The sequence below is a fragment of the Aedes albopictus genome, chromosome 2 (assembly GCF_035046485.1).
Source record: "Aedes albopictus strain Foshan chromosome 2, AalbF5, whole genome shotgun sequence".
In the NCBI taxonomy this organism is placed as follows: domain Eukaryota; kingdom Metazoa; phylum Arthropoda; class Insecta; order Diptera; family Culicidae; genus Aedes; species Aedes albopictus.
In genome coordinates this window covers 3,966,587-3,979,201 of record NC_085137.1, presented here as the reverse complement: position 1 = coordinate 3,979,201, position 12,615 = coordinate 3,966,587, and the positions used below count along the sequence as shown (strand labels likewise).

Sequence of the window (12,615 nt, the reverse complement as noted above, 5' to 3'; positions counted from 1 at the left end):
TGTCAGTGTTGATTGTTCTTGTGGAAAGATATCCAATTTTGAACTTGATGCAATTCTAAAAATCGAAATTGGGATGTTAACTTGAGTCATTTCGAGATGTGCTTCCAATATTTTTACATTATTTTGCCATGCGTCTTTTTTAAATCAATAAATTTCAACTTTATTCACGGAATGAAGAATCCTTATTATGTAGAATTCTGAGAGATTGGCTAGTGATAATCACCAAGGAAATAACAAAACAATTTAACCTTCTTACGCCAACATCTATTTCTTCGCCATCGGTTCAAACGCATCGGGCATCCGCTCTATCACGTACCGGTTCATGGCCACATTCATAATGGGCACCCCCGGAATTTTCCGGATCCTTCGCTTCAGGTCCTTATCGTTGGTGGCCACAATATAGCACTTGTGTTGCATTACCCGTTGGACCAGGCAGTCATCGGCGTAAGTTCCCCGGTGCATACACTTGATCCGCTCGAACCGAGCGTCTTTGATGATACGCAGCGCCAGCTTATACTTTTGACCTAACTTTTCCAGTTCCCCCACGACGCAATCCGTAACATACGGAATGCACTTGGCATACAGACAGTCCATCATGGTCTTCACTATGTCCAGCTTGTTCTTGATGCTGAAGTTGATGAAATTGGTGTCCACCAGAATGTGGTACGGCGGCCCAAGTTGCGTATTGTACTGGAAGAACATTGCCGAGCTGGCCTGGGGCTTCTCCATTACCTGGCGTTCGGTTTCGCCGGATTTTTTCTTTTTGGAGACCGCTCGATCGGCTTCTTTCAGTCTGCTGTCGGTTGGTTTGATCATCCTCTTCAGTTGAGCCGCCTTCTGACCATGTAGCCGTTTGAGCTTCAGTTTTTTGTTAGCCTACAAATAGTACGTATTAAGTAGAGGCAAATTATAAATTTTTAGTCGATTAACTTACCATTTTGAAACGAAAACTAGTTTATTGAATCAAATTTCACGGATAACTCGGGGTGACTCGGAGAATCAACACGTTTTCCTTCTAAAACACAACAACCACGTCTTGTTGGTGTTTTTGTTTTTTTTTTGTTTCAGGCTGATTTCTGTCAAAAACATCGCAGGGTGTTTTTATGGCGAACAGGGTTGACATTTCAAAAGGCCTTTCTGACACGGAAAAATAACGTCGACGTAAATCGAGGGAGGAGACGTGTACACGGAGAAACTGAAAAACTCAAAATTAGGTACACTCAGAAAAAAATCTAAACTAAATAGTATAAATCCCACTCTAAATCAATTTCGCCTGGTTGACCCTAGGCTTGGTTTATATGCGGGCTATACTGACCTAGTATAACTTTGATAAAAACGAATTCCAGTATAAGTTGAAAATATTAGAGCTAGTTTAACCAGAATTTATCAAGGATGTGTTTAAATTGTTTTGTTGTTGTTTTTGAATTAGAAAAAAAAAGATCATTAAGAATAAATTAACCAGGCAAAACTTTATTCGATTTGATTTAGATAAAAAATTGAATCTGCTCGGCAATCTTTCGCGCCCGGGTGAAGTTCGACTGATTTCTCATCACCGGCAGGTTACTCTGGTCATTCTCGTTACGCTGCTTGTCTATTTGCACCAACACCGGCAGCGGTCCTTAATTTCGCGGAACTTGTCCTACTTGCGGCCGGATCGATTCTTGATGATTTAGGTGGTGGACTACCACCGCCGAGACCACCGCTGCCGTCGTCGCTGCGGAATCCATCACTGGAACGGTTTCCTCCATCGCGGCATTCTCCATGTCCATCACTACCGTAATATCGGTGCTCCCAGTCGTATCCGGAGTTGCACAGCTCTTGTCCTGAGAATAGAACAAAACGTGCTTTGTTTCGGCCCAGACAACTGATAGTGTTGTATGTACACACTTACCTGTACTATATTTGGATGCTCCGCTTTGTTCCGGAACTGTAATTTATAATTGCTTCCGTTGACATCCGATAATTTTTACGGAAAACAAGTATGAAAATTGGAACGATCCCGCAGAAAAGACCGTTGCACTTTTTTTGGCTCGAGCACGATTAACTAAACATTGAATAAAATATTCTTGCGCAATACTAGCTCAGTTTAACATAATATGTTTGATTTGATTACTTCTTAAACTGAGCCTTGCGTAAATCAAGAGAATCATAAAAATGCTTAAAATTTAATCCTTTTGTGTTTTATTATGATTCTGAGTGTACTTTTAAACTCAATTTTGAGTTCTTTTTCATCTCCCTTTTCATGCGCTCTTTCTATTGTTGTCAGAGAGTGAAGAGAGAAACACCCCAACTTTTGCAGTTCCGTGCGTCAAGCCAAAACTGAGTTTCTAGCACAGTACTCAAATTTGAGTGAATACAGTAGACGTTCGATCGGTGCAAACGCTTTACAGTAGACGTTCGATCGGTGCAAACGCTTTTACTGCAATGCTTTTTAACTGCAAGTCCGCTAAGTGCAACAATTTTGCAGTTATCGCACCGCTATCCGTCAAAATGAAATGTCAACAGCGATGCGATGTTTTTCGCATGCACTTTTGATGCAGTGCGATGTTTTCCGAATGCACTTTCGCTGCATTCTGCAGCAACTGACAGTTCTTTGACGGCTGTCAGTTGTTGCAGTTATCGAATTTCATTCGGTAAGTGAAACGTAAACATGTTGCAGTTATCGAACGTCTACTGTACAACCTAGTCAAAATTTCGGTTGAGTTGAAAAAACTTAAAATTAGGTATTTTTTTCACATGGAAGCAAGCGGGAACCAACGTATCTAAATACCAAGGTAAGAGATTCCCGCAAATGTCAAAGAGCCTCTGTGACACCGGAGCTTTACGGTTTTCGGATGTAGAAAACATACACTGTAGAACTGTGGTCTAGAACTAACTTTATTACTAATGCTAAGCCTTATATATATGAATGAATGTACAATACATTCTACCTGATTTGACTCATTATCTTTTGGGTCCCTTTCTTATTATCTCTACTTTGTTATCGCCGCCACTATCGGTGCGTCACTATTTTCATTACAATTTATGGGTCTCTTTCTTGGTCCTTCGTAGAAGATTAGTTTATGACGTAATTGTCTTGGGTAGCAGAGAATTATCAACTATGCGCATATTGCAACTAACAATATGCCATGCGGTGCGCTGTATAACTTAAGGAAAATGACAACTTGAGTTTGAAATGCAAATTGATTGATTCGCGTTCGTTACATTCCGGACCCCGTAAATCTACTAGATTTACAATAATAATTGTCGATAAGCGATTTATTACTTATTATATGAAATGATATTAATATTGTCTTTTTACTTAGGACTAGACATTTGTGTTGAATTTTGGATACACATTTCCTCTATACAGGTTCATTTCTGTTTCTTCTGTTTCATTGTTTGGTTGTTGATTCTCTTCTGAACATCTATTATTTTCCATTTTGTTTACCGTCTCCCTTCTAATGTTTTTATGCGACAAAAAATTAGTTAATGAGTCCCAGAATGATGCTATTAGTTTCCAACTGAAACCATAGATGTCATATAATATCTGACTATGTATGATTGTATCAACAATAAATTTTAAACCTCGAGCGAATAGGTAAATACCGATGAATGTTGACGTAGTGTTTCCCAACCATGTGCTCCAAGACAACACTTTGTTCCAGTACTTATGTATTGCACCATCAATTATTTTCTCAGATAATAAAGCATCAAATCTAAAGCCTTGAGTATTAGGATTTTGTCCAGCTAAAATTTTATAAACTACAGAAGATGCTACACGTCTTTCGCCTTGTTCATATATCATGTTCCTCATTTTGACCAAACTGTTGGAATCATAAACCCCACTCTCCATTAAGTTTGGCAATGGCGTGTATGACCAGCTGGTAACAATATCAGTTGATAGTTTACTTGGCGCAGTGGTTTCTCGTAATCTTCCATCTGTGGTGTACCATCTGCTCCCAAATTTGAATTTGGCAGGAAGTAGAGGAGTACACTCTATTTCTGTTCCTAATGTTTGTAAAACGCGTGTAACTGGAGCTAAAAACATTGACACATTATTGTAAAAAACGGGAATTTCTTGATAACATTGCTCAGTAAATCTTGGTGTAATGTAAACAGGTTTACACTCCAAAACGTGCAAAACTTCGCCAGCGACTACTGCTGTGTAACCATTTCTCTTCATTATGCTGCTGACGAATTCATTCGGGTTAAGCCTAGCCAGTGTAAGCTTAGTTTCTAAAAGAACTTTATCTAACTTACACATTTCAGCCATAACCATATTGTAAATATCATTTAAAGATTGACCAATATAACTTTCTACAAGAGTAATTTTGGAATTAAAATAAGTAAACAAATCCAAATTTTTTCCACTGTTTGCTTTTCGTGTAAATGGAGATCTAATACTCTCTGTTTCAATTATTAAAATTCTAGGATGATCAGTAGTAAATCCGTTGTAACCACAAATGCGAGTATCTTCTCGTGTTTTGATCGAAAATACTTGCTTTTCTGAAATAGTGCTGTAAACCACTGAATGAGTTTGCTTTATATTACCCTCTAAACTTGTAGTTTTATTGACAAGTCCTTCATAAATTACTTCAAATTCAGTTGTTTCACAGGACTGATTCAAGTCTACATTCCAGGTCAAATAACCTTCTTCGGAATCTAGACATGTTCCAATTGAATACGAACACATTAAACCATTTTTCAAATATATCTGATCATTTTCAAGGTCAATATTTGCAATATAGTCGTATAGAGCAATCTCGTACTCATAATAAACTAGTGCCCCAGTCCATGTATAGAATGGTGTACTATATGTGCCTCCGTTGCATGAATTTCCAGTCACGCTACCTACAATAAGCGTTTCACCCCTTGTAGTGGAATTTAACTTCAGCTCATTAATTTGTCTGTCATGAGTCAGCGATACAATTCCTAAAGCGTGTACCTTTGTACATTCTTCTGAATTGAACTCTTTGACGATGTAAGAATATCCATACTGATAATCTGAAGTATGCGAAAATGCTCCACAATGTCTTATGGACCTTCGAATTATTACCTTACATTGAAGAACTTTAGTTAAACTTTTTACATTCCTTTGTAAAACCTGTATTGTTATTTCTGTTGAACTCAAATTACTTTTCTGAGGAATACAAGAAGCTACATCAAGAAGCGAGTAACTTGTCATGTTTACCTCTGGGTTGGCACAATCAAATGCTATCAATCCTCTAGTTTCGAAACCAAAGATTAATGTAAACATGTATACAAGCAACATAAACGATATGAAGTTACTAGGATTTTTTGTTCTTATGGTTTTATTCGAACGTAGATTGCACATTTCTTCATGATCATCTTGATTCGGGATTAAATCTGGTGAATCTAGTTTCTTCGGTTCTGAAAGTGGAATTGTGTCATGACTTCCTTGAAAGTTTTGAGTTTGTTGAAATAAATCATCATTTGTTTCTAAAGATGGCTTTGGCTTTTGAATTTTCCGAACATCTAAAACTGCCACTTTGACGGCTGGTCTTTCATAAATACCTTTAGATGTTTTAATTTCAGCAGATCTTACTTGTCCATCTTTAGCCATTCTAACACTGATTACTCGACCTTTCAGCCATGTTCCAGGAGGTGCCTTATCATCAGTTATTACAACAATATCGTCAACTTTAATAGGTTCAATTTGATTAGTCCATTTATTTCGTTTCAACAATAATGGAAGGTACTCTTTCGTCCACCGATCCCAAAAATATTTCCCATAGTTTTGAACCTTTTTCCAATGATGTTTTTCTAAGTGAATTGCAGTTGGATCATAAGGTGGTACATATTCTCCAGCACGACCAATTAGAATATGAAATGGTGTCATTATTTCGTCGTCGATATCTTCTACTGGTATGTGTGTTAATGGACGAGAGTTTAGAATAAATTCTACTTGGATCAGAGCAGATCTTAAAATTGCTGGTCGTGGTAAACGACTACCATACTGCTTCAGCATTTTATATAGCGATAACTTTATGATTTTAATAAGCCTCTCCCATACTCCGCCGAAATGGGATGCCGCGGGAGGATTGAATGTCCATTTTAAGGCTAATGCTGCCGCATCACCGTTTCTCATTCTTTTATCAATATTCACAATTAGTTCTTTTAATTCATTGTCAGCTCCAACAAAGTTGGTGCCATTATCGCTGTAAAGGTGCTTAATTTTTCCTCTTCTGTTTTGAAAATTACGCAAACAGACAATAAAAGAATCTGTATCTAATTTCTCAGCCATTTCGATGTGAACTGCTCTACTAGACATACATGTAAAAATCACACCCCAACGTTTTTCTCTTGATCGTTTTACTGCAACTTCAAATGGACCAAAGTAATCCACTCCAGTATGCGTAAATGGATACAAGAAAGATTCGGTCCGATAATCTGGTAAGGGTGCCATCATGGGTGGTACTGGTTTTGCGTTAACAATAATGCATTCTTGGCAATATTTCTTGACCTTTTTCAAAAGTGACCTTTGTTTAATAATCCAAAACTTTTGAAGAATAGCTGCAATCACGACATTGTCATTCTGATGCAAATACCGTTCATGATATGTCTTTACAATTAAAAAAGAAATATTATGTTCATATGGTAATATAATTGGCTTTCTTGCTGATTCGGGTATGCTTCTTGCGTGTTCCAATCTTCCTCTTGCTCTGAGTACTCCATGATTATCAAGCATTGGACTCAATTTTCGTAAGTTGCTGGATTTTTCAATTTCTTTACCTTCTTTCAGTAATGTTACTTCCTCTGCGAAACAATCCCATTGAGCTTTTTTGAATATCGCGTTTTCAACCCATTTTACATCATCATAATTAGTGCTACGATCAAAATCTGTTTTATTTTTAATCCAATCGGTAAACTTTTTTATTATTAGAGTTCGCTTAACCAAACGCCACCAGTCCGAAAAATAATCGTCCTGAATAAAAGAGTAAGGATGTATTCTTTGATGAATGTTTACATAGTTTCTCAGCTCTTCATCGGTTTCCATACTTACTGTCCAGTTTGGCCAATAACTTTCTGATTTTCTTAAAAACGATGGTCCATTGAGCCATAATGATGCTCCCTTTTTAATTTTTGTACCTTCATCAGCAGGGTTTAATGATGATTTTATATATCTCCATTGATCCATTGAAGTTGTTTCTAAGATTTCAGCAACTCGATGAGCTACGAATTGCTTATACCGCCTATGCTGACTATTAATCCAGGCTAGGACAGTTTGACTGTCTGACCACATGACGCATTTTGAAATCGAAATTCTTAATTCTTTCTTTACGGTATTCAACAATCTTATCCCTAATATTGCTGCTTGCAACTCTAAACGTGGTATGGATAACATTTTATTCGGTGAAACTCTTGCCTTTGCTGATACTATATTCACATCAGTGCCATTTGCAGTAACACTTCTCAGATACACAACGGCAGCAAAAGCATTTTCCGAAGCATCTCCGAACATATGCAACTCATAAAACAATGCATTTTTCAAGGTCATACATCTTGGAATCTTAAAATGGGTGACAAGTTTAAGCATATCTATCCAAGAGTTCCAAAAATTTGATAAACTATCTGGTAACTGGCTATCCCAATCAGAAGATTCTTTATGCCATTTTTGTAAAAGAATTCTACCATGAATTGTGAAGTTCGAAATTAACCCTAAGGGATCGTAAATACTCATTACAAACGAGAGAGTTTCTCTCTTTGTAATCAACCTTGTGAATTCCAATCGATCAAGTTTTAATTGAAATTCGATCAAATCAGTTGTTGTATTCCAATAGATACCCAATACTTTATCAGTTGGTATTTCTTTATTCTCGAACCATTTTATTTCTGAAACATGAAGTCTTTCTGAAGGAATAACGTTGGCAAGCTGTTGCGAATTTGTAATAAAATTTCTTAGATGAAATCCAGCATACTGTTGAATATTTATAACACCCTGAACAACTTCAGATGCTTCTTTAATTTCATCAAAGCTATCCAAATAATCATCAACATAAAAGTTATTTTCAGAAGCCTCAGAAGCCTTTGGAAAATCATCCTTAAAAAGCTGTGCATTATAATTTTTCACTGCTTGAGCACAAGCAGGAGAACACGTTGATCCAAAAATCATTGATTCCATCACATATACGCTCGGATCCCTATCGGCCTCACATTGTCTCCAAAGGTATCTTTGTGCAGGCTGATCTTCCATAACAATTTTTATTTGCTGAAACATTTCTTGTATATCCCCTGTAACAGCGATTTTGAACTCTCTGAATCTTAGCAAAACACCGAACAAAGATTTTACTGTGTCAGGACCGGAAAGCAGTGCTGAGTTAAAAGATACTCCTTCTACTGCTGCAGCTGCATCAAAAACAATTCTTGATTTAGGTGGGACTTTGTTTTTATTTGTCACAATAAAATGAGGCAAATAATAGGTGTTTGGATGTTCCTGTAGTAGCTCACGTGGGCTAAGCTTACGGGCATAACCCTTTTTAACAAATCCTTCAAATGACTCAATTGCCCATTTTCTTAGCTCTGGTTTCCTAGCTAATGTCTTCTCCAATATTTCCAAACGTTTGAAAGCATTATTAAAACTTGGAGGGAAACTCATGCTTTCAGTTTTCCACAATAATCCTATTGAGTAATGTCCGTTTTCATATTTAATTGTATTTTTAATAATTGATTCAGCTCTTTCTACTTCTGCTGATTTTGGTAATTTATTAACGACGTTGACTCCAAAGTTTTCAGTAGAACAATAATTTTCAAAAATTGCTCTTAAATCTGTACTTTCATGCTCTCTAATGCAAAAAGAATATGAAGGCTCACCTCTATATACCTTACCGAAAATCAACCATCCTAGTTTGGTACGCGCTGCCATCGGCGAGTTCTCGTCACTTATCCTTCTGTCGGTCGTCAACAACAAATGAGCGTGCTCCATACCAATTAAAATCGTGGGCTTGGCGTTGACGTATCCCTGAACTGGAACATCAGCTAAATAAGTGAACTCCTTCTTCATGTGTTTAATATCCAATGTTTGCGTTGGAAGTTCAATGTCCTCGATGGTCCTGACATCCTTCATTGAATAAGTTTTTCCTCCATGTCCGCGTATCCACAGCTGTACTCTTCGGCTAGGTGATTCCTTTGAAACGTTCTGCGTCCAGGTTAATTCCAGTGGTTCTGACCGTCCATGGAGCCCAAGTTTATCCGCTACCGATTGATCCAAAAGGCTTAATGACGAGCCGGGATCAAGGAAAGCGAATGTTTCCAAAGAGAGGTTTCCATTCTGCAACGTTACTGGTACTATTTGATAATATACCGTTGATTTTCGACTTCCATGATGATTATTGTTAGTTTTGTCCTTCTCCAGATTTTGATTTTCCTTGGGTTTCTCGACGGCTGCTTTATGCAATAAACGATTGTGCATTCCTTTGCAACCGTCTATTTTGCATTCTCGCTTGCTTCTGCAAAACTTACTACCGTGTCCTTTGTTCAGGCAAGAAAAACACAGTTTCAATTGTTGAATTCGTTGTTGCCTTTGCTCAACATTGAGGTTTTTCAATATGTTGCACTTGAACGTTTGATGCTCATGCTTACAAATGTTGCACTGCATTTTTGAAGGATTGTTATGAATATTGATTCTGGGCTTTTGTTCCTTTCTTGTAGGTGGTGCTAATCTCCGTAATGTCGTTGCGTGAGTTTGCAGCCACTTATTCAAATCATGGAGAGTTGGCTGACTGACATTTCTTTGAAGCGCTTCTGTCCATGTTATCTGCATACTAAATGGTAGCTTTGATACTATGTCAGTAATTAACCGATAATCATGAAGGAATTCTGGCTTGGCCAATGTTTCCATTGTCACAACCAAATCGTCCAATGCGTTAGCAATATCGATAGTATGGAGTTTGGGTTGATTCAATGTTTTTATCAGCTCGTTCAATAATTGCTGATAAATAGCCTCCGGTCTCCCATAAATTTCTTCAAGCCGTTGCATTATTCTAGGAACATTAGCAGCCCCTATCATCAAATTTGACACGCTCTTGGCAGCTTGGCCATACAGAGCTTCTTCCAATCTTGATAAATTTTCGAGATTGGTAAATCTACCTTCGGCAGATGTGTCCTTAAAAATGCTTTTGAATTTCGGCCATTCACGAGCCTCTCCACTAAATTTTGGAAGCTTGATTAATGCTTGCCTCGTCGCATTTAAAGAACCTTCAGACTGACGTCTGTTTGCCACATCTTGTTGAATTTTCAGCGATTCATTTAGCTGGTTCGCTAAATCAAACTTCACTTTTACGTCCAATAATGTCGCTCGTTCGATTTCCAGATATTCGCATTTGGCGCAAAGGAATCGCTCTTCTTGTGACGGCGTATGCTTAAGGTGCACACAACTAAGGTGGAACCACCTATCACAATCGTCACAAGACACCATATTATCCTTGGTGTCAGCTTCCTTGCATAAACGGCAGTTTCCGTTCTTATTTTCCACGAATTGGAACATAGCTTTTGATTTTGCCATCGCAAATGTTCACTTTACTCTCACCTGGTTGTTTGCTGCTACTTTGCTTCTCTGTTTCCTTTTGCCGGATCTGCGCGTTCACTTCTGATGACAGCTTCTAAAGGTATTTCCAAACCTTTTTGTTAATTCACACACTGCAGTTTCACTATTTTCAAAAAATGTCCAATGTCCTAGTTTCACTTGAATTACCACTCTGGGTTTTAATATTCAACACACAAGGTATTTTAGACACGATTCGTGAATATCTATTCACAACTTTCGAATGTTTGCCACTATTGGCTCAAGATTTGTAACAGTTAAATTTTGTGACAATGCACAACACTCAGACTGCACTCCTGGCGACAGTAAACCACGTTACAAAATCAATCACTGTAGCTATTTATTACGACAACTTTTTATATTGTCGGAGTCCTTTCCACTTATTCTAGTTGATCTCCGCGCGCCGGTATCACTGCACAATTTCAACACAACGTCGCGAGTACTTTCCTCTCTGGTAGTTCACCAAAATGTGACACCGGAGCTTTACGGTTTTCGGATGTAGAAAACATACACTGTAGAACTGTGGTCTAGAACTAACTTTATTACTAATGCTAAGCCTTATATATATGAATGAATGTACAATACATTCTACCTGATTTGACTCATTATCTTTTGGGTCCCTTTCTTATTATCTCTACTTTGTTATCGCCGCCACTATCGGTGCGTCACTATTTTCATTACAATTTATGGGTCTCTTTCTTGGTCCTTCGTAGAAGATTAGTTTATGACGTAATTGTCTTGGGTAGCAGAGAATTATCAACTATGCGCATATTGCAACTAACAATATGCCATGCGGTGCGCTGTATAACTTAAGGAAAATGACAACTTGAGTTTGAAATGCAAATTGATTGATTCGCGTTCGTTACAGCCTCACCAACACATCTGCGTTAGTTATGAAAAGTTGGTGTTTTTACACTAAAATGTCATTATTTCAGCAAAGTTTGTGAAGTTTTATTTAAGTTTCTAAATGCTGGAAAAATATGTTAAAAACCAATTGGCTTCTTCAACGATGTTGAGATAATTCGATATTCTGAATCTGCATGTCAAACTGAGCTGAAATCCAAATTTTCATGAATTTTGGACCTCGGGAACCTATTTAAAAATCAATTTGAAGTTTGTATGGGAGCAATTTGTCGAATCACCCCTCGTCGCAGTTTGTACTGCGTGGAACTGTCAAACAGTTGGCCAGCTGTCAAAAGGTGATTTCAAAAAATCTCTATGATATTGATTTTAGGTACCAAAATAAGGTTCTAAAAATCTGAAAAAAATCATAGTGGCTCAGAAAAAGGTGCTCTTTCGTATAAAATCAAAAAATCAATAAATTTTTCATCATTTAAAAACCCAATTAAAAAAAATTGTTACCGATTTTCAAATGGCGATATTTCCTGTTTTATTGCATGGAGGTCACATGTAATCCAGTGAGATGCAATTAAATAATTGCTTCTAAGATGGGAGTGCTTAACTTCTTAGGAAAGTTTGCTAAATAGTGATGCGCCCATACAAATCAGCGCAAACTTCATAACTATTTTTTGCTTTTTTCCTTTTCTCACTAATCCGTGAATATTAGCGGGAATCTCTTACCTTGGTATTTAGATACTTTGAGCGGGAACAACCCAACAAAAACATCGATTCCATCAACTCAAAATTGGCTTGACGCACGCAACCCCGAAGTTGGGTGGAAAGAACCCACTTTTGGGTAGTTTCGTCTCTCCGTGTACGGGAAACTAATTTAAACAAATTTAAGTTCTTTTACGCTCTTTCTAAATATTGTTGTCTAATATCGGGGTCTCCAGTTAGCTTAGTGGTTAAGGCTATGGATTGCCAATCCGGAGACGGCGGGTTCGATTCCCGTTCCGCGATGCGATGTTTTACGCATGCACTTTTGTTGCAATGCGATGTTTTTCGTACGCACATTGCTGCATTATTGACCGTCCAGTTCCAAACTGTTCACGACCGTTCGAAACAGTCGGCGTTTCAAACGGTCGGTGAAACAGTCGGTGACGGATTTGACAGCAGAAATGAGCGAGAAAAATTTCGCGCGCAAACGCGTTTTCAAAAACATTCAATTGGTG

The 12,615-nt window shown here is 37.8% G+C and overlaps 1 protein-coding gene across 1 annotated transcript; it reads right to left on the bottom strand.

The window, feature by feature from the left end:
• Positions 1 to 242: 242 nt before the first annotated feature.
• On the bottom strand, positions 243 to 1,072 carry LOC109404604 (rRNA-processing protein FCF1 homolog). The gene is made up of 2 exons (XM_019677507.3): positions 935 to 1,072; positions 243 to 876 (listed from the first exon to the last, which is right to left on the bottom strand). The coding sequence occupies exons 1-2, from the start codon at positions 935 to 937 to the stop codon at positions 265 to 267; spliced, it is 615 nt and encodes a 204-aa protein (XP_019533052.1). The 5' UTR covers positions 938 to 1,072; the 3' UTR covers positions 243 to 264.
• Positions 1,073 to 12,615: the final 11,543 nt, after the last annotated feature.